The sequence below is a fragment of the Apium graveolens genome, chromosome 4, assembly GCF_009905375.1.
Source record: "Apium graveolens cultivar Ventura chromosome 4, ASM990537v1, whole genome shotgun sequence".
In the NCBI taxonomy this organism is placed as follows: Eukaryota; Viridiplantae; Streptophyta; class Magnoliopsida; order Apiales; family Apiaceae; genus Apium; species Apium graveolens.
This window is the reverse complement of record NC_133650.1, coordinates 241,626,554-241,647,254: the sequence shown is the minus strand read 5'-3', so window position 1 is coordinate 241,647,254 and position 20,701 is coordinate 241,626,554. Positions and strand designations below refer to the sequence as shown.

General features: G+C 35.4%; 3 protein-coding genes across 26 annotated transcripts; 2 read left to right on the top strand and 1 right to left on the bottom strand.

Annotated features, from left to right (window-relative positions):
• Positions 1-144: 144 nt before the first annotated feature.
• LOC141720746 (ferric reduction oxidase 4-like) lies at positions 145-3,495 on the top strand. The gene is made up of 8 exons (XM_074523353.1): positions 145-308; positions 394-496; positions 587-772; positions 1,056-1,290; positions 1,456-1,783; positions 1,920-2,157; positions 2,313-3,022; positions 3,117-3,495. The coding sequence occupies exons 1-8, from the start codon at positions 152-154 to the stop codon at positions 3,254-3,256; spliced, it is 2,097 nt and encodes a 698-aa protein (XP_074379454.1). The 5' UTR covers positions 145-151; the 3' UTR covers positions 3,257-3,495.
• A 2,969-nt stretch (positions 3,496-6,464) lies between these two features.
• On the bottom strand, positions 6,465-7,945 carry LOC141719461 (uncharacterized). The gene is made up of 2 exons (XM_074521843.1): positions 7,868-7,945; positions 6,465-7,556 (listed from the first exon to the last, which is right to left on the bottom strand). Exons 1-2 carry the CDS (start codon positions 7,943-7,945, stop codon positions 6,465-6,467), a joined length of 1,170 nt encoding a protein of 389 aa, XP_074377944.1.
• A 1,447-nt stretch (positions 7,946-9,392) lies between these two features.
• LOC141720744 (uncharacterized) lies at positions 9,393-20,034 on the top strand. Of its 24 annotated transcripts, XM_074523345.1 has the most exons (9): positions 9,393-9,625; positions 10,278-11,351; positions 11,489-12,013; positions 14,436-14,506; positions 15,084-15,779; positions 16,965-17,035; positions 17,621-17,635; positions 17,742-17,841; positions 19,655-20,034. In XM_074523345.1, the coding sequence occupies exons 5-9, from the start codon at positions 15,774-15,776 to the stop codon at positions 19,862-19,864; spliced, it is 402 nt and encodes a 133-aa protein (XP_074379446.1). In that variant the 5' UTR covers positions 9,393-9,625; positions 10,278-11,351; positions 11,489-12,013; positions 14,436-14,506; positions 15,084-15,773; the 3' UTR covers positions 19,865-20,034. The 24 variants fall into 24 exon arrangements, 9 of the variants coding, with proteins under 9 accessions (XP_074379446.1, XP_074379447.1, XP_074379448.1 ...); XM_074523346.1 differs by lacking the exons at positions 10,278-11,351; positions 11,489-12,013 and adding an exon at positions 14,170-14,241; XM_074523347.1 differs by lacking the exons at positions 10,278-11,351; positions 11,489-12,013 and adding an exon at positions 14,094-14,241.
• The last annotated feature ends 667 nt before the right edge of the window (positions 20,035-20,701 follow it).

Genomic DNA, 20,701 nt, shown 5'->3' with positions numbered 1-20,701 from the left:
CTTACCAATGATGATGCATAAGCAGTTTACATTTTTAATGTTATAAATAGCATACGCGAATATAGGGTGTTAAGTTATCAACTGCATTTGAAAACTTAGTGCTTTTGATCTTCCAACCCTCTGAACAGGTTCTTTCTAATTTCCAAGAATAATGTTGAAACTTGCAACAGCAACAATGAGGATGTTGTTCTTTCTAGTGTTTCTTGGGTGGCTCTTTGCTTGGGTTATGCTACCAACGAAGCTTTACAAAAACACATGGACTCCCAAGCTAAAATCCGAGCTTAACTCTACATACTTTAGAGAGCAAGGTTACTTGCTCTCTGTGCGCGCGCAGTTTTAATCTTTCTAATTGTTACCAGTTTCTAACTTGAAATAATCTCAAACATGTTCCAGGTACAAATCTTCTGTTATTCACATTCCCCATGATGTTTATAGCTGCTTTTGGAGGATTTTATATTTATTACCAGAAGATATCTGAAAAGTCTAGCTCTGAAAGGTTAGTGTGTATGGACTGAAGGTGCTTGTCGGATATGTCTAACAAGCAAGAAGTTGTGTTACTAACACTATGTTTTCTAAATGACTGCAGTGTCAAGAAAAGCAGCCGTCTGGCCTTCTTGAAACGTCCAGTACTCGTGATGGCTCCTATGGGGATAGTCAGTATGATGGAGCTCATTTTTGCACTCATGTTTGTCGTGCTTCTAATCTGGTCTCTTGCAAATTATTTGTATGTCAGCTTTGGTAACCTTCATATGCATAAAGCGGGGGAGAAAGTGTAAGTCTTTGCATATTTTGTTAACAGAATCCAATTTATGCTGCTTTAGCACTGGAAAAGACTAGTTCTTGCATCTCGCTAATGCCTACATACTGCAGATGGTTCTTTACATATTAATTATGCATATATGTGTAATCGTTTAAATAAAATTTCAAATCTTGTTTCTGAATACTACAAGTTTAAATAAACACTGGCTCACAGGTTTGAGATATTGTTTCTCATTTCAATCAAAAGCTCAACTTGTTCATAGCGATGAGCTGTCTGTTTTCATTGTAATTGACAGTTGGGAAGCCAAGTTCCGTAGTGTGTCGTTGAGACTTGGATACATAGGTAATACATGCTGGGCATTCTTATTCTTTCCAGTCACTCGGGGTTCTTCTATTTTGCCTCTTGTTGGCCTCACGTCAGAGTCTAGTATCAAATACCATATATGGCTTGGTCATCTCTCCAATGTCTTGTTCCTCGCACATAGCGTGGGTTTCTTCATCTATTGGGCCATGACTAATCAAATGGTTGAGGTATGCAATAATTCATGTCATCAATCTAGAGTTGCAGTTACTTTTTTAATTGTTGTTCTTGCACGGCCACATCAATCATCTTTGTTTCTTTCTGTCGGCATAATTTAACATCTGTTTCTCAGTTTCTGTGTTTGTACATAAATACAACTATCACATATAATCCAGGCACTAGAATGGAGCAGGACTTACCTATCCAATGTTGCCGGAGTGATTGCATTTGTAGTGTCCCTAGTCATGTGGGTATTAAGCTTTCCGCATTATAGGAGGAAGATGTATGAGATATTCTATTACTCGCACCATCTTTACATCATCTACCTCATCTTCTACATGCTACATGTTGGAGTTGCCTACCTCTGCTTGATTCTACCCGGAATTTTCCTATTCCTCATTGATCGATATTTAAGATACTTACAGTCACGAGATAATGCTATGTTGATTTCAGCACGCCTATTACCTTGCGACACCATTGAACTCAACTTCTGCAAGAGCCCAGGTAATAATCAAAACATAACCGACTACATTGCCTTTCAACCAGCTTTGCAGTTATGTCAAATTACACTTGCAAATTATACTCTCCCTTCACTACGGGTATGTCTTTCTAACATTTTTCGTTATTTGTGCTTACCCAGGATTGGATTATAAGCCCACTAGCATAATGTCCGTGAATGTGCCTAGCATTTCGAAGCTGCAGTGGCACCCGTTTACTATCACTTCCAACTCCAATCTGGAGCCTAATACTCTCAGTATTGTTATCAAAAGCGAAGGAAGTTGGTCTCAGAAGCTTTATCGAGAGCTTTCTTCTCCACTAGAGCATCTCGACATATCCGTGGAAGGACCATATGGTCCTACTTCATCTCATTTTCTTAGGTAATTCTTTTATTTTTAGAAGATAAATGAAAAATTATCAGCTCCAGGCTTGCTTTGAACCTTTGGATCAATTACAAAATCATTGTCAAAATTTTGTAGATAAGATTATAATTTCTTGTTCCAAGCTTAGAGTTAGAGTTGTGCTGTTGTTATAGGCGTGAGGCTCTAGTGATGATCAGTGGAGGTAGTGGGATCACTCCTTTTATTTCCATTATCCGGGAAGTGATTTATCAAAGCACACACAACAGCAGAGTCCCAAAGCTTATCCTTGTTTGTGCATTCAAGCACTCATCTCAACTCAGCATGCTAAACCTTTTACTGCCATTATCTGCAACCCCATTAGACACTTCAAAAATCCAGCTACAAATAGAAGCTTACATCACTCAGGAGAACGAGAATACCAGAGAAGAATCCCAAAATCTCCTCCAAACCATAAGTTTTAAGCCTAATCCATCCGCCACCCCAGTCACTGCAGTGCTTGGCCCAAACAGCTGGCTCTGGCTTAGCGCCATCATTACGTCTTCTTTTATCATGTTCCTTCTTCTCCTGGCCTTTGTTACTAGATACTACATTTACCCATTTGATCATTACGCTGATCTAGTGGTGTACCATTACAGTTACAGAATATTGTGGGACATGTTTTTGGTATGCGTGAGTGTGTTAGTATGCAGCAGTGTATTTTTCGTGTTGCAGAAGAGACGAAATGCCAAGGAAGGGAAGCAAATCCAGAGCTTGGAGATGTCCAGTCCAACATCACCTGGAGGATCATGTATAAATGATGAAGGTATAGAGGTTGAAAGCCTTTCCCATCAGTCCATTGTTGAAGCTACTCAAGTGCATTTCGGTGCAAGGCCTGATCTCAAAAGTAAGTAGTAACATATAGTAATACCAAAATCTTGTTTTTTCGACTTGTGTTGCTTAACTAAATTTATTGCATGAAAAATTATGAATGTGTATAGGTATATTGTTGGGATGTAAAGAATCAGATGTGGGGGTGTTAGTGTGCGGGCCGAGGAAGATGAGGCATGAAGTTGCAAAAATATGTTCGTCTGGTTTGGCAAAGAATCTGCAGTTTGAGTCCATCAGTTTTAACTGGTGATGAGGAAATGCTTCTCAGTTCTCAATATACATCTGCTTCCTTATTTGTTCGGTTGTGCATAAACACCTAGTGTCATCTACATATTCTGATCCTTATGTCAAAATAGCACTGTATGTTAATAGCTCATGATGTACAGAATGTTACAGGATTGAGAATACAGTGTATATATATATATATATATGAAGTTCTAGGGAGAATCAGAATGAAATTATGTTCTTTTTACTTCATAGAGAAGTACTCAATACTTCTTTTACACAGGGAAATCGTCCAATTAAACCACCATATGCCATATGCAGTTATGAGATCATAACATTCTCAATGACATTTGTAAGGAGAAACTTATAAAATAAATTCCCCATTCCGATTCAGATAAGAAATTAATCTTAGTTAATTAAATGAGATTGAATTATATTACTTCATACACCTAAATCTGTATTTCTAAAATAAGATAATAAATATAAAATAAACTGAGAATCTGATTTAGTAATAATAGAATGGAATATGATTTTTTTTTTGAAAAAATCGTACTTGCATTAATCAAATACCCTCAAGGGCAAGGTTACATAGAATAAAATCAGGCGCGGTAGCATACCACTCCTAAGGACAGACACTGAATAAGCAGCCTGTGCTAATGAATGGGCTACATAATTCGCAGATCGAGATACAAAAACAACTAACACTTCCTCAAAGTGTTTAAGTAAATCCCTACAATCTTCCACAATCGTGTCAAAAAAAGATCTCCCCTGATTATTCCGAATTGCATCTACCAGAATCTTTGCATCTGATTCAAAAATACACTTATTATTTCTCCAACTTTTCACCCACGACAAGGCCTCCTTAAGACTCAAAGCTTCGGCCTCTTTTGCATACCCACGGCCACGCACAACGTTTGTTCGAGCACATATAAAATCTCCTCTGTCATCTCGAGCCACACATCCTACGCCAACAAACTCCTCCCCTTGTCTACATGCTGCATCCAGGTTCACTTTCACCCACCCCTCCGGTGGTTTGGACCACTGATGATTATGACTTTGACTCACACTCTGCTGAATACGACCCTCTTCACATGCCTTCCTCAAGTCATTTAGCATATTCATCGCCATCAATTTAACCCCAAGTGCTGACATGACCACCTTCTCCCAAACCCATTTGTTTCTCCTGGACCACAGACACCAACATAACAGCACTATAATCAAACTCTTCTCCTTACTAGCTACACTGAAAGCCCGTTTTAGAACAGCATTGACAGACTCATTCTCCCCTCCCTGCACAAAAGAGAGCATCCCTAGCATCCCCCATACTTCAGTTGCAAAAACACATTCGAAAAGCACATGAACTGCAGTTTCAGGCTCATGTTTACACCACGTACAATTGGCATCAATATCAACCTGTTTATACCGCAACGCTACTGCTGTAGGAAGCACATCCCTTGCTGCACGCCATACCAGATTAATAACTTTACCTGGCAGTTTCATTGCCCATAACTTTTTCCAGAAAACTTTATCTAAACACTCCACTTCCCCTCTTAAAAATCTGTAGCAGCTCTTAACCGAGAAGTCACCTCTATCTTCCAACATCCAATACCATGAGTCCTTTTTATGATGTAATGGAATTGGAATTTGTTTAATCAGGCCACTATCCCGTTCATTACACAAATCAGCTAAAATCTCCTCATCCCACTTACTTTTACTCTCATCCATGAGACTCTGCACATTTACATTCTCTAACTCGTGATACATTGTAGACGTCAAGAAACCGTTCTCCACACAAGGTAGCCAAGGGACCTTCCATACCTTAGTATCCTCCCCATTGCCAATACGTTTTCGACACCCTTGCTTCATCACAGCCTGAGCTTCGAGTATACTCCGCCATACATAACTCGGATTATGACCTAATTTTGCACTCAGGAAATCTGAATCAGGGTAATACATGGCTTTTATTAATTTAGTAACCAGTTGATTACTACCATTAATCAGACGCCAAGCCTGCTTAGCCTACATGGCAATATTAAACTCCTTCAATCTTTTAAAACCCAATCCTCCCGCCTCCTTAACATTGCACAAACGCTCCCCCGACATCCACCTTATACCTCCGTTATTTGGCCTACCATTACCCCACCAAAAGGAGTTCATCTTCCTCTCAATCTTCTCACAAATCACATTAGGGATTAGCATCAAGTTCATCCAAAAATTAGGTATAGATTGAGCTGCTGATTTAAGCAACGTAACCTTACCCGCCTTCGATATTGTATGATTAGTCCATCCATCCAACTTTTGTTCAATTCGTTCAAGTAAGAAACCAAACTGCGCAGCCTTATTCCTCCCTATAGACATTGGTAAACCCAAGTAACGACCAGGTGCATTAGCCTCTTTCACTCCCAGCTGAGCACACACATTTATTCTAGCATCTGTAGCCGTATTAGGAGAGAAAGTAACCAACGACTTATTATAATTAACCATCTGCCCAAATATATCCTCATAACGATTAAGCACTCTCTTCATCACACTTGCTTCTGCCTCTGTTGCATGAAAAAACAGGTAACAATCGTCCGCGAACAACAGATGTGAAATGATAGGAGCTCCTTTAGCTATCCTGCATCCATGTAACAGACCCACTTCCTCATTCCTCCGAATTATGGCGCTCAAACACACATAATATATATATATGGTGATATAGGGTCGCCTTGTCGCACACCACGTTGGGGCACAACCCTACCAAACTCCTCACCATTATGTAGAAAAGTGTACGAAACAGAGGTAATAAACTTCATCACTCTATCAATCCAAATCCCATTAAACCCAAATCTCTCCATCATATTACGAATGAAACTCCACTCCAACCTATCATAGGCTTTCGATATGTCAATTTTCAAAGCTGCTATCCCCTTATTCCCCTGAGTATGCATCTTCATATAGTGGTTTATCTCGAACGCCACCATTGCATTATCAGTAAGCAAACGTCCTTCAATAAACGCACTCTGATTTTCTGAAATAATTGACTTCAAACACATTTTTAGTCTATTCGTCATGACCTTTGAGAGAATACGTACCAACACATTACACAGGGATATTGGCCTAAGATCAGCCATTGTTACAGGCTCCTTAACTTTAGGTATTAGACATACTAGAGCTTTATTAACACCCTCAGGCAGCGCACCTGTACTCAGAAACATTTGGCAAAATAAAATCACATCATGCCTCACCACACTCTAAAAGGACTGAAAAAACGCAGGATTCAATTCATCCGGACGTGGTGATTTATCCGGATGCATTGAGAACACGGCCTCTTTTACTTCAACCTCAGTAACGTCTTTAACAAGTTCAATATTATCCTCATCTGACACTTGTTTCACCGTATCCCTCCCAGACAAACTTCCATTCATATTTGTTGAGCTAAAAAGCTGTGTGAAGTACCTTTCAATCACCTCTTGAATCTCTCCAGGCGTATCTTTCCATTCACCATCATGATTCTGAATACGCTGCAACAAATTATTTTTTCGTCTAGTTGATGCATAATTGTGGAAGAAACGTGTGTTCCTATCCCCTTCACGCAGCCAAAAATTCTTAGATCTTTGCTTCCAGTAGATCTCCTGCTTCTCCAATAAATTTAAGTATTTCCACCTAACTTCATTATACAGTTGAACACCCTGAACATCCCTTCTTGAACGTAGCTTCCTCAATCTTGTTCTAAGCTCCAAACTCTGCTTCTTATACTCATTACTCAAACCACCTCCCCACTCTTGCAGTTTAACCCCACAAAATTCAATCTTTTCTAATAGACTCCTATCCCCCGCCTCCTCCCACCCATTCTTCACCACCTGCATACACTCCTTCTCTCTTAACCAAACATTCTCAAACCTGAACCTCTTCTCTTTAGGCCTATAAACTTGCTTATTAATTTGTAAAAACAAAGGAAGATGGTCAGACGTGGCTACCTCGAGCACCTTTACTTCTGCTAAAGGGAACAACTGACACCAACCTTGATTCGCTAGGCCTCTATCCAACCTTTCTTGAACCCAATTATATTTTCCCCTCGACTTCTCCCATGTATACTTCTCCCCTATATAACCCAAATCCTTCAACCCACACTCCAAGACCGTTACTGAGAAGCCTCGTAGCAGACTACTAGGCTGATCCCTACCCCCTCTTTTCTCCGTTGAGCACATCATATCATTAAAATCCCCAATTACACACCACGGCATACTCGATCTCGCTGCCAACTCTCTCAATATACCCCAAGATTCACGTCTCCTCCCCCTCTCCGGGCACCCATAGAACCCCGTGTATCTCCACCTCCCTACCTGTTCATTTTCCACTTCAAAATCTATATAATGATTCCCACTCCCTTTAATATCACATCCCCCATCGTACTTTCATAAAAGTGCTAAGCCCCCACTATGCCCCTGAGCCTCAATAACAAAACAATCTGCAAAATTCAATACCTTACATAACTCAACCGCTTTATTTTTCTTAACTAAAGTTTCGGACAAAAATATTATATTAGGTTTTATTTGCTGGGTAAGTTCTCTAATAAAACGAATTGTACGTGGTCTACCCAACCCACGACAATTCCAAGCTAACAGACTTATTGGGTTAGGCGGGCCTGTATCACAGGTCCCGCCTCTATCAAGTTTTTTGGCCCAACATTTTTTGAAGATTCTGTTACATCCTCCAGCCCATGATTTGCCATATCTTTATCCCCCTTTCATATTTATCTCCTCATTTAATCTTTTGCGTTTCGTATCTGTCACTACTGATAAGATTTCAAATTGTTTCCCGCCCATCAAATCCTCTCCCTTGTTTTCTGCCATTTCAGCTTGTACCCTATCCCTTTGATGTCGCTGGTTATAACAAACAATTCCATCATTGTCTAAAATCTCGCTCACTCTACCATCAATCTCCATGAACTTAGCTGCATTCTGTTGATCCCCTTGCACGGTGGTCGACGACGTTTCTTCAGCTTTCGACGACCAGCTATGTCCTACATCCACCCCATTTCTCAGCCATCGTGATCCAACATTTTGATTTTGTGCATTCCTTGAAACCCACCCCTGATATCGAGATCGGGGAGTGTTACCCCCACCCCCGATATCGAGATCGGGGAGTGTTATCCCCACCCCCGATCCGTCAACCCGACCCCATTCCGTGAACCCACCCCGATCCCATAAAGGAGATTATGGCAATTACCAATTCCACCCCAAACGGGAAATAGAAATCCTGTTTGTAATCGGGGTTTTCAATATTTTTTATCAAAAAAAGTTTAGATATTGTTAATGCTAATTTAATAAAAATAATTTAATAAATAATGATATGCAAATATGTTTTTATTTAAATATATAATATTTTAATTAACAATTCGAATTTAAATATATTTATAATTAAAAATAAATTATATTAGTTAAATCATATTCTACTCCAAATAAATTAATGTATTAGAAAGGATTAAAAGATTTATACCGTAAGTACATATACCCAACATATTTATTAAAAAGAGTTTAGTTTATATATATATATCACTATTTATTCAATAAATATGTTTAGGTAAAATGTCCAAAACACTACATCGTGTAGATTTATACACTTTTTACTTCTTTTTAAAAAAAAATTAAAATGTGCAAAACATCTGTATCAAGTAGTGTTTTGGTCCATTTAGCGTTTTGCACATATTATTTATTTATAAAAAATATTTTTAAACCCAAATAAGAAATTATTGAATTCTAAAAAAGTAAATTGTTTAATTTAGAATTCATTATTAAAAATTTAGTTTTAATTTTAAATATTTTTAAAACCCAAAAATGAATTGTTGAACTCTAAAATTTTAAAAATTATTAAATTAAATGTATCTTTTATTCAATTTTTCAATATTTTTAAAACACAAAAGGGAACTATTGAACCCTAAAAAATTAAAATTTATTAAATTAGAGTACATCATTAAATTTAAAAATTTTAATTTAAAAATAAATATTAAAACCGTTATATTAAATAATATTTTAAAACCTCAAAATGAGACACCATAACAAGCAAAAAATAATTAAAAATAAAAATAAATCATAAACTACGGCAACACTACATGGTCTTGGGTTATTTATAATAAAAAAAAGAGAGTTTTTAGCCCTTTTTCAAAGAGTGATATTTTGAACATTTTTTTTTAGTGAGATGGCTACATTTTGGTTGATTTCTCAGTTCTCACTTCTCAGACAAAAAGAGAGTTGTAGTGTAAACAAAAATCCAGTATTTGGGCTTATTATCTACAAGCAGTTTGTAGTCTTTTCCTTCTCGTCTCTCGTGAATTCCTCCGGCGGCCTCTTTGGTTATCATAGATGAAGATGAAAACCGGTGATCTGCCTTCTCACTTTCAAGTATGTTTTGGGTACGTACGTCCCCCCCCCCCCCCCTCACTTTCTCCTTTGTCAGCACTGAAGAAGACTATGCTGTATGAATTTATACCCTTTACTTTGCACTTCTATATGTACTTATTGGTTATTTATATCACATATCTAACAAAGGCTGTATAGGCCATTCAAGTGAGAAACTAGATTATTTTCAATGACCTTATCTAAACCTAATAGCTCATACACTACTTGATAATTACTTTCATTCAACACCGGTCGGAAATTATTGAGCGAGTTATTCTGCCATTCATATCATTTTTAAATGCTTTTATTCTAGTGTTGTAATCTTTTTATATGATTATGATCTCCCGTTTGTTGTAGAATTTTAGAATTATTATAACATGTTTAGTCATAATTATATTTTTTAGATATAATTGTATAATATTTAACATCTAATATAATTGTTTAAACAAGTTGATTTAATTTTTTGAACAAATCATATTATGTTAAATAAATGTAATAAAAATTAATCATAAATATTATGATAATTAAATTTTGTTCATTTAGTTTTTTTAAACCATTCGGGTAATACAATATTCCCTAATATGAATAGAACTATAAAAGATTGATATTTTTAATTTAATAAATCATTATTAATATAATTAAATAATTCTAGAATTCTTCTAGCAGCTTTCTATTATCAACCCATGCAATGTCATAAGGCTGAAGATGAGGCTCCACCTTTGAACCCAACCGTTGAACTACATCACTAGATACCACATTCGCACAAATACCAGTGCCAACGATCACAGAGAAAATTTTACCAAAACATGTAGCTCTATTCTGAAATATCCGTTGACGTTCATGTGCTCGGACAAGTTTGGTGTTGTTGCAAAGGGTGATGAATGTAAAGCTCCAAGACAATTTTTCAACTCATCACACACTCTTTGTTTTCGTTATAACCATTTGGAGGGCATTCTTCTTCCTTTTCAACAATTGTTGCTCTTTTCCCTAGGTTTGGCGTTCTTGGAGGACACTCAAAATAATTATGACATGTCCCGTTGCAGTTTAAGCATTTAAGATCCTTTTAAGGCTGAGCTTTGTTGATTTTGTTATACGAATTCTGGGGCGGTGGCGAAACTCGTTTCTGAATAATACTAAACGGGCCACTGAATGGGCCAGGCGGCTTATAACTCGAGACAAGATTTTCCCTGAAATTACTAAACAACTCTTTCTCAATTTATTGAGCAGTTTGCATTATATCAGTAAGAGAGTTATAAAGATTGCCAAACATTCTCTTAACAATTATTCAAGCCAGATCGATACATGCTAACTAAGCTACTTTCATCAAGATTGAAATCTAAACGAGTGGAAAAGTGATAAAACTTACTAGTATAATCAGCCACAGAAGATCATCTTGCCTCAATTGGATGAACCTGATATAATTTTGTTGCTTGTAGTTAGCCGGCAAAAAATGATGTTGGAAGCTTTCTTCTCGTTCGACAACAATATTTCTCCTCTAGCAACACGATGATTGTTCCCACCACATGCGAGTTGTACCTCGTAGTTTAGCCTCACCAAAATAAGTTTTTCCTGAATCACTCATGTTGTGCCAATGAAAGAAACTTTCCTTACTATGTATCCAATTAAGGAAAACATCTCACGAGTATCTCCATTAAATTCAGGAACCTCTAACTTGATCCAAAGGCTCATTTGCGGGAATCCTTTGTTGTTTAGGCGGCTCTTTTTCTCGTTCACGACCAAGTAATTGATTCATGACTTTCCTTGCCTAATCATAGTACTAATATGCTCTTTTAACTCATCGGTTGAGAGTTTAAACTTTGCATTCTTCTCCTATTATTCTTGAATATGTTCTTTGAGTATTGCATTAACTTCTGCAGCTTTCAAAATTTACTACCTTAATGCAAACACTCTCGGCTAAATGAGAATACAAACAAGAGATATGCTATTTGGCGAGGGAAGCGCTGCTAGGTCACGGTAGCGAGAACTGTATGTAGCCCTTATCTTAGGCGAAAATCTTAGGCAAAAACTGAAAGAGCTAGAGGTATAGTAACTGAGGAGAAGACCAAGACCATCAGGGTAAAAAGAGGCACCAAGTTCGCAGATCTATGGTTTTTATATAGGCAGGAATGTCAAAATGAGGCCAGGGCTACGGTGTTGAAATAAGTGGGCTGGAACAGAGATCAGATGGAGATTTATTGTATACGTTTGCCAAGTGTTTGATGTAAATTCTGAGAGAAAATAATAGGGTAAAGATTTAATGGGTGATGTAGGCTGATTCACCGGTGTAGTATGATGTGTGAGGAACAATGCTTTTGTTATAGAAATATAAGTATGATGCTGAACTCGAAGGCTCAAATTTCAAACCCATTAACAATGTCTTCAAACGCAACATCAAAAGAACAGTATGTTTTGATTCTATATTGTCAACGCCTAAATATTCAATATGTTCCACTATGATGACGTTCTCCTTCAAAACTTCCTTCTTTAAGTTTAGACGCCTCCTCTACCTCTACCTTCTTAATGTTAAAACCCTAAAAAATGTCTTCACTGCCTCTTCTCTTGTTATGTTAAAATACTGCATCTTAGGAGGTTTAACTATATGATTTTCTTTAACCATTACATGTTCAATATGTGATTTTATATCCTTCTGGTGTCTACTATTTCTAGGTTCTCTTGGCACTTTTTCTCCACCCCATTTACTACGAAGTCATCAACTATAGCAAGTCTACTCTTAAGATCCCCCTAAATTCTAGAGGCGGTTACCGTCATATCATCAAGAACATGTATGGCTTTTTTCAAGATGAATATTAATGTGAATAGTCTCGGTGAATAGTGCTGATGAACAACTTTTTTTTGCAAAACCCTTGATCTCTTACCAATTAAGTAATCGATGTAAAAATCTAACCTCTTGATACCACTTTGATGTAGGACAACAATAAAAATAAGAAAATTGTTAGAATACTAACAACATTTTGCTTACATTGCACCTGCCAGTGATGCTATTGCTGTCGTGTTGATGCAACTACCATTTTCATTCCCTCTGTTCAACTAGTACCATTTGTTTAAGTTGTCATTAAATATGTTTTCCTGAAATCTTGATTTATGACATGCATATATCAAATTTGCAAATAAACAAAATTTATTTTTGATTGCAATTTTTCCGTTTCTCAGACCGATAAAATTATCATACATCTCAATTTAAAGATATTCGAATGAATTGTACTACATATGTATGCGATCATTTTCTTGGAACAGAGCGGGTTTTATAGTATATGTCTTTCCTGATTATTCAAATCTTTCACTATTTTTTTTATATTTTGGTATAATTGGTAGTTGTGATTGCTATCAAAATAGTTGTTAATTTTGTTTTAACAAAATAGTTGTTATGGGTCTAGAATAAACAATTTTATATCCTCTTCCCCCAACCCCTTTTCACAGGCTGTTAGATGACCATTACAGCTTTACAGGTAAAGTAGTAATGATTACGAACTTACGGAGAACCTTGAACCTTCGTATCACTCTGTTTCCATTGTTTGATTTATTATAGCATTTAAATATTAGTATAACTAAGCAATGGATGTCAGCAATATGATTACAACATTCTTGCCGCAATTTACTTTAAACATTATCTCTTTGATAGTTGTATGTGTGTTTTGTCGGGGAAACAGTGCACCTAATGAGATGTCAAGTTTGTAGGGATTGTCAAGAGCAAATAATCTCACTAGCAATGAACATGCACTACAGTTATATGAGCCCATATAGTTTACGTACCACATAATTCTAATTTTCTATTATGTGGCGAGTGGCAACTTTTACATCATAAGTTATCGAATAATGTGTTTTTGTTTCAGTGTAGTGGGTTGTTGAAAGTCATTCTATTGACGTAAAGGGTAATTATGGTGTAAGCATTATTGTATCCTTTTTCTTTATGTTGGAAACTTGACCTCCCATAAATGGAGTAAGAGAGATACGCTTCACCAAGTGTCATTTGGTATTAACATATTTACCCTCTCATTCTATGAATAGATCCATGAATGCTTGCTACCTATTGCTTAATAAAATATTAGATTAGTATAGTTTTATTTGTATTGTGCCTGACCGTTATGTGTACATTAAACTTCTTATTACCCTATGACTACTGCCAAATGAACTTTTGGGAATTATATTTCCTGGAGGAATTTTTCTGAACAAACTTTATGTTTTTACATAAGAAATTACTTCAAAGTTTGTTCTAAATGGCTTTTGTCGTCACCGCTCTATTAACTGCCGCCATGTACTGTATGATTAATTAAAGTGATATCTTTGCACGATTAAAATTCTGATATTAGAATTTTGACTAGATGAATTTAATTTCTTGGTAGCTAATTGGATGGCAGTATGTCTGATGTTTATGCACATTGGTGCGTATGCCTCATTTTTTTCTCCAACTGTATATGCCTCATTTTTACACAAGTTGGTATTTTTTTCCGTATTCGGCGCAAGTGGTAGCATCTAGAATGAAATCAACACAGCACCTACCATCTTCTTGTTTGCATTGATTGAAGTAGCTGTTCAACAGCTTGTAATCCTTGGAGTAGGAAAGCTTTCATTAGGCTTTACAGGATGGTTGATGAGTTTTACAGCATTATAGGTAAAGTATTAATGATTAGGAACTCATGGAGAACTTTGAACGTTGTTATCAATTTGCTTGTTTGACTGAGCTGTGGATGTCAGCAATATGATTATGACATTCTTGCCGCATTTTTATTTAATCATTAAATCTGTGATAGTTATTTTTGTATATCAGAAAAGCAGTGCACCTAATGAGATGTCAACTTTATCTAGGGACTATCAAGAGCAAATAACTTCACCAGCAATGGACATGCACACCAGCTATATGAGCTCATAATATTTAGGTAGCACATTTTCTTAATTTTCTATTAGCCAACGACTTTCATATCATTTTTTGTTTTTGTTTCAGCGTGATGGGTTTTAAAAGTCATTATATAGGCACAAGGTATTTTTCTTGTAGGCATTGGCATAACCTTTTGTTTTATGTTTTAAAACTCAATCTCCCATTTCGGGAGTGGGAGAGATACCACTAAACCAAGAGGCATTTGGTTTGAGCATATTTACCCTCTCATTCCATAAACAGATCCATTTAAGCTTGTTGCCTGAATCAATAAAATCAGAAAAGTTTTTTCTGTACCTGACCATTATGTTTACATTTAATTTTTTTATTACCCTATGACTTATGCCTTCACAACCTTCATGTTTTTACAATGAAAACTTCTAAATTTGTTCGAAATGGCTTTTGTCGTCGCCCCATTATTTAACTGCTGCTATCTACCTAATGATTGAATTAGATTTTTCTGCTAGATTAAATTTCTGAAATTAGAATTCTTGCTGGAGGAAGTTATTTCTGTAGCTAATTTGATGGCATTTTTTCTGGTGTTTTTGCATGCTGGTTCATATGCCTCACTTGTACATTAGGAAAAATAATTTGTGGTACGTGTAAGTGGAAGAATCTGGAATGTCATGAACGCAGCACCTAGCATCTTCGTGTTTGCTTTTGTTAAAGTAACTGATCAACAGCTTGTAATCCTTGAATTAGGAAAGCTCTTCTGATTGGACCAAAAAACTATTGCTTGTGATTCTCGCAACCTAAGTTACTCCGACTCTTCTGTTTAGATTTCCGTAACCGTGTCGGTCACTTGGACACTCGGACACGACACTTATTCTCTGTCGGATCCTTTGACTGAAACATGGACACTTTGACCAATTTATTGAGCAAATATTAGTCACACTTAATATTCAAAATAAATATGTAAGAAGAATGAAAGAAGCTATAATGAGATAAAAGTTGAGGATCCCAAATTCTTAAAGTCCTTTAGAAAATTAACTTTAATCTAAGTTATGTTGTTACTTTATTCTTAGATGTCTGACTTAACATACTTGTTTATTAGTAAAATATGCTGTGTCCCCGTACCCGTGTCCAAAAATAGGACAGTGTCCCCGTGTCCCCAATTTTTAGACTTCTAAAGTCCGACACTTGGATATTTGTCATATCCGACACTCCGTACCCGAGTTTGTCTGTACCCGAGTCAGAGTAACATAGCTCGCAACTTTGTGGCCTACAAATTTTGCTTACATTGCACCTGTGATGCTATTGTTGCAGTGTTGATGCAGGTACTATTTTTTATTTCCTTTGTTCAACTAGTACCATTTGTTGGAGTTTTTAATAAAAATGTTCTCAAGAAATCTTTATTCTGACATGCATACATCAACTTTGCAAATTAGCAAAAGTTATTCCTGGTTGCAATTTTCCTACTCAACAGACTGATGAAATTTTTATACATCTCAATTTAAATTTTGCTAATGAATTGCACTAAATACACCAGATATCATTTTAGTAGAATGGAGGGATTATTATATATTATGTGTCTTTCCCTTATTGTTTAAACCTTTTACTTAATATGAATTTTTAGACTTCTGACATAAATGCAATTGTGTTTGTCTTTCAATACATTTGTTCATAGTATTTGAAAAAAATAGTTGTTATCCGTCTAATAATAAACAATCTATATTCTCTTCCCCGCTAACCTCTTTCCACGGGCTGTTAGAGGACGTTACAGCTTTACAGTTACACGTTAAGTATTAATGATTAGGAACTTGGAGAGATTCTTGAACGTTTATCAATTTGTTTCCATTATTTGATTTATTAATCACATTCTTTGAATTTGAAATTAGTATGACTAAAAGCTGGATGTCAGCAATATGATTTTGACATTCTTGCGGCAGTTTACTTTGATCATTATCTTTTTAATAGTTATCTGTAAATAATTATGCACCTAATGAGATGTCAACTTTATTACTGACATAAGCTAATACTTTCACTAGCAATGAACATGCACACTAGCTATGTGAGCTCATAATGTTTATGTAGCACATTATTATAATTTTTTATTTGGCGACGACTTTCATATCTTTCATTATTTGTTTTTGTTTTAGTGTGATGAGTTGTTCACAGTCAATCTTTAGCATAACCTTTTTCTTAGGTTTAAATACTCGACCTTCCATAAAGGGAGCGAGAGATATATCGCTAGACCAAGAGGCATTTGGTATTAGCATATTGATATTACCCTCTCATTCTATGAATACAGGATGTTTGATGAGTTTTACAGCATTATAGGTAAAGTATTAATGATTAGGAACTCATGGAGAACTTTGAACGTTGTTATCAATTTGCTTGTTTGACTGAGCTGATATGATTATGACATTGTTGCCACAATTTTATTTAATCATTAAATCTTTGGTAGTTATTTTTGTATATCAGAAAAGCAGTGCACCTAATGAGATGTCAACTTTATCTAGGGACTATCAAGAGCAAAAAACTTCACCAGCAATGGACATGCACAACAGCTATATGAGCTCATAATATTTAGGTAGCACATTGTCTTAATTTTCTATTAGCCAACGACTTTCATATCATTTTTTTGTTTTTGTTTCAGCGTGATGGGTTTTAAAAGTCATTATATAGGCACAAGGTATTTTTGTTGTAGGCATTATCATATCCTTTTGTTTTATGTTTTAAAACTCAACCTCCCGTTTTGGGAGCGGGAGAGATAACACTAGACCAAGAGGTATTTGGTTTGAGCATATTTACCCTCTCATTCCATGAACAGATCCATTTAAGCTTGCTGCCTGAATCAATAAAATCAGAAAAGTTTTTTCTGTACCTGACCATTACGTTTACATTTAATTTTTGTATTACCCTATGACTTATGCCTTCACAACCTTCATGTTTTTACAATGAAAATTACTTCTAACTTTGTTCGAAATGGCTTTTGTCGTCGCCCCATTATTTAACTGCTACTATCTACCTAATGATTGAATTAAATGATTTCTCTGCTAGATTAAATTTCTAAAATTAGAATTCTTGCTGGAGGAAGTTATTTTTGTAGCTAAATTTGATGGCATTTTTTCTGGTGTTTTTGCATGCTGGTTCATATGCCTCACTGGTGCATTAGGAAGAATAATATTTGGTACGTGTAAGTGGAAGAATCTGGAATGTCATGAACGCAGCACCTATCATCTTCGTGTTTGCTTTTGTTAAAGTAACTGATCAACAGCTTGTAATCCTTGAATTAGGAAAGCTCTTCTGATGGACCAAAAAACTATTGCTTGTGATTCTCGCAACTTTGTGTCCTACAAATTTGCTTACATTGCACCTGTGATGCTGTTGATGCAGGTACTGTTTTTTATTTCCTTTGTTCAACTATTACCATTTGTTGGTTCAATAAACATTTTCTCAAGAAATCTTTATTCTGACATGCATACATCAACTTTGCAAATTAGCAAAATTTATTCCTGGTTGCAATTTTTCTGCTCAACGGACTGATAAAATTTATATACATCTCAATTTAAATTTGGGTTAAATATCAAAGTGGTCACTCAACCGAAGGTCATATATCAGTTTAATCATCAAACTTAACGGGGTATCATTTGGATCACTAAAGTAATAATAAATATCAAACAGATACCTCAAAATTTGTGCTCAAGAATTAAAATTTATTTTATGGAGTTCTAAACATTTTTTTAAAATCTTATTACAACCAAATGAAAAGTTATGAATTCATAGTATTTTAGATGATTTTTTGAGATTTTTAAAATTTATCTACTAATTATTTTTATTTAAATAAAGCAAATGACTATAAAATTAAAAATAAATAGTAGATAAATTTTAAAAAATCTTATTATATTATAGAAAATACTAGAATTCATACATTTTCATTTGGTTGTAATAGGATTCAAGAAAAATATATAAAACTCCATAAAATAAAATTTAATTCTCGAACACATATTTTGAGGTATACGTATGATATTTATTATGACTTTAGTGATTCAAATGATACCCCGTTAACTTTGATGATTAAAATGATATATGGCGTTCAGTTGAATGACCACTATGATATTTAACCCATTTAAATTTTGCTAATGAATTGCACTAAATACACCAGAGATCATTTTATTAGAATGGAGGGATTATTATATATTATGTATCTTTCCCTGATTGTTCAAACCTTTTACTTAATTTGGTTTTTTAGACTACTGACATAAATGCAATTGTGTATTTCTATCAATACATTTGTTCATACTATTTGAAAAAAATAGTTGTTATAGGTCTAATAATAAACAATCTATATTCTCTTTCCCACTAACCTCTTTCCACAGGCTGTTAGATGACGTTACAGCCTTACAGTTATACGTTAAGTATTAATGATTAGGAACTTGGAGAGATTCCTGAATGTTTATCAATTTGTTTCCATTATTTGATTTATTAATCACATTCTTTGAATTAAAATTAGTATGACTAAAAGCTGGATGTCAGCAATATGATTTTGACATTCTTGCGGCAGTTTACTCTGATCATTATCTTTTTAATAGTTATCTGTATATTATTTATGCACCTAATGAGATGTCAACTTTATTACTGACATAAGCTAATACTTTTACTAGCAATGAACATGCACACTAGCTATGTGAGCTCAGAATGTTTATGTAGCACATTATTTTAATTTTTTATTTGGCGACGACTTTCATATCTTTCATTATTTGTTTTTGTTTTAGTGTGATGAGTTGTTCACAGTCATTCTTTAGCATATCCTTTTTCTTAGGTTTGAATACTCGACCTTTCATTAAGGGAGCGATGCTAGACCAAGAGGCATTTGGTATTAGCATATTGATATTACCCTCTCATTCTATGAATACATCCATCAAAGCTTGCAACTCATTGCTAATGATCAGAAAAGTTTTATTTTTACTGTACCATTCTGTGTACATTAAACTTTTATCACTCTGTGACTTATACTGAAAGAACGTTTAGGAATTCTATTCCTTAGATGATTTTTCTGTACAAACTTCCGTGCCAGAGTAAAATTCTGAGATTAGTTCTGACATTAGAATCTTGACTGGATTAAGTCGAAACATTTGAAATTAATTAGATTGCATTTTGTTTGTTGTTAATGCACATTGATTCATAAGCCTCATTTGTTCACAAGTAGTTTTTTTTGGCTGTGGTTGGTGCGTGTGGTAGCATCTGGAATGTCATCAACACAGCACCTAGCATCTCTGTCTGCATTTATTCAAGTATGTTCATCTGGAATGCATCTTCGTCTGCATTTATTCAAGTATGTTCACGAACTTGTTGTCGCTGGATTAAGAAAGTACTTCAGGTTGGACCTACAACTATTACTGTCGGCATCCAACGCTAAAAGCGTTGGCTCTGCAACAGAATGCAGAATGGCTCCAAAAGGGTAGGGATCTTTAGTTGTCCCAGAAGTTCTGGTTGGAATCTTTGGAGTTTTTGGTACTACATGTAAATGATGAAACAATATGTATAATATTTCGCTTGGATAATTTTATGATATGTATTATATTAAGATTTTCAAGGGGGTCCAGGAGTTATGTTCTGCGGGAAGGGGGGGGGGATAAATTATTGTGAACATATACAATCGAAGAACTCAAACAACATAGTAGCTTAGAGTCTATGGAATGCAGTTTGTACTGTACTATGTAAAATGTACTTCATTGTGTAGTGTACTTGACTTTTTAAACTAGAGGTCAACTGTACTGGTATTGTAAGCCTTTGCAATTTCTGTACTACATTCGGATATCTTTTTACCTAGTACTTTTTACTATACAGATTTATCATGTGAATTATGATATTTCTGTAATAAAATATGCTGCTTCATGTGCAGTTAGAGAAGCACAAAAGGCCCATCGGGCCGGATTTTTCGGGTTTTGACTTTTACCGGGCTGGGCTGGCCCGGACTTTCCGAAAATATCAGAGCCCGTTTGTGTACTCGAGGCGGGCCTAATCGGGTTTTTTTTCGGGCCGGATCGGATCGGACCGGGTTTTTTTTTTAATTTAAATCGGATCGAGTATTATTAGAGATTTCGAAGAATGCATGTGTTAGCAACTAGATTATCGTAAAAATGTATTAGTTTACATGTAATATTTTATTAAAACATTATTTCGTTGAAAACATTTAAATTCGGCAAAAAATAAACATATTTATAGAATAATATGTTTTATCATTGTTATGATA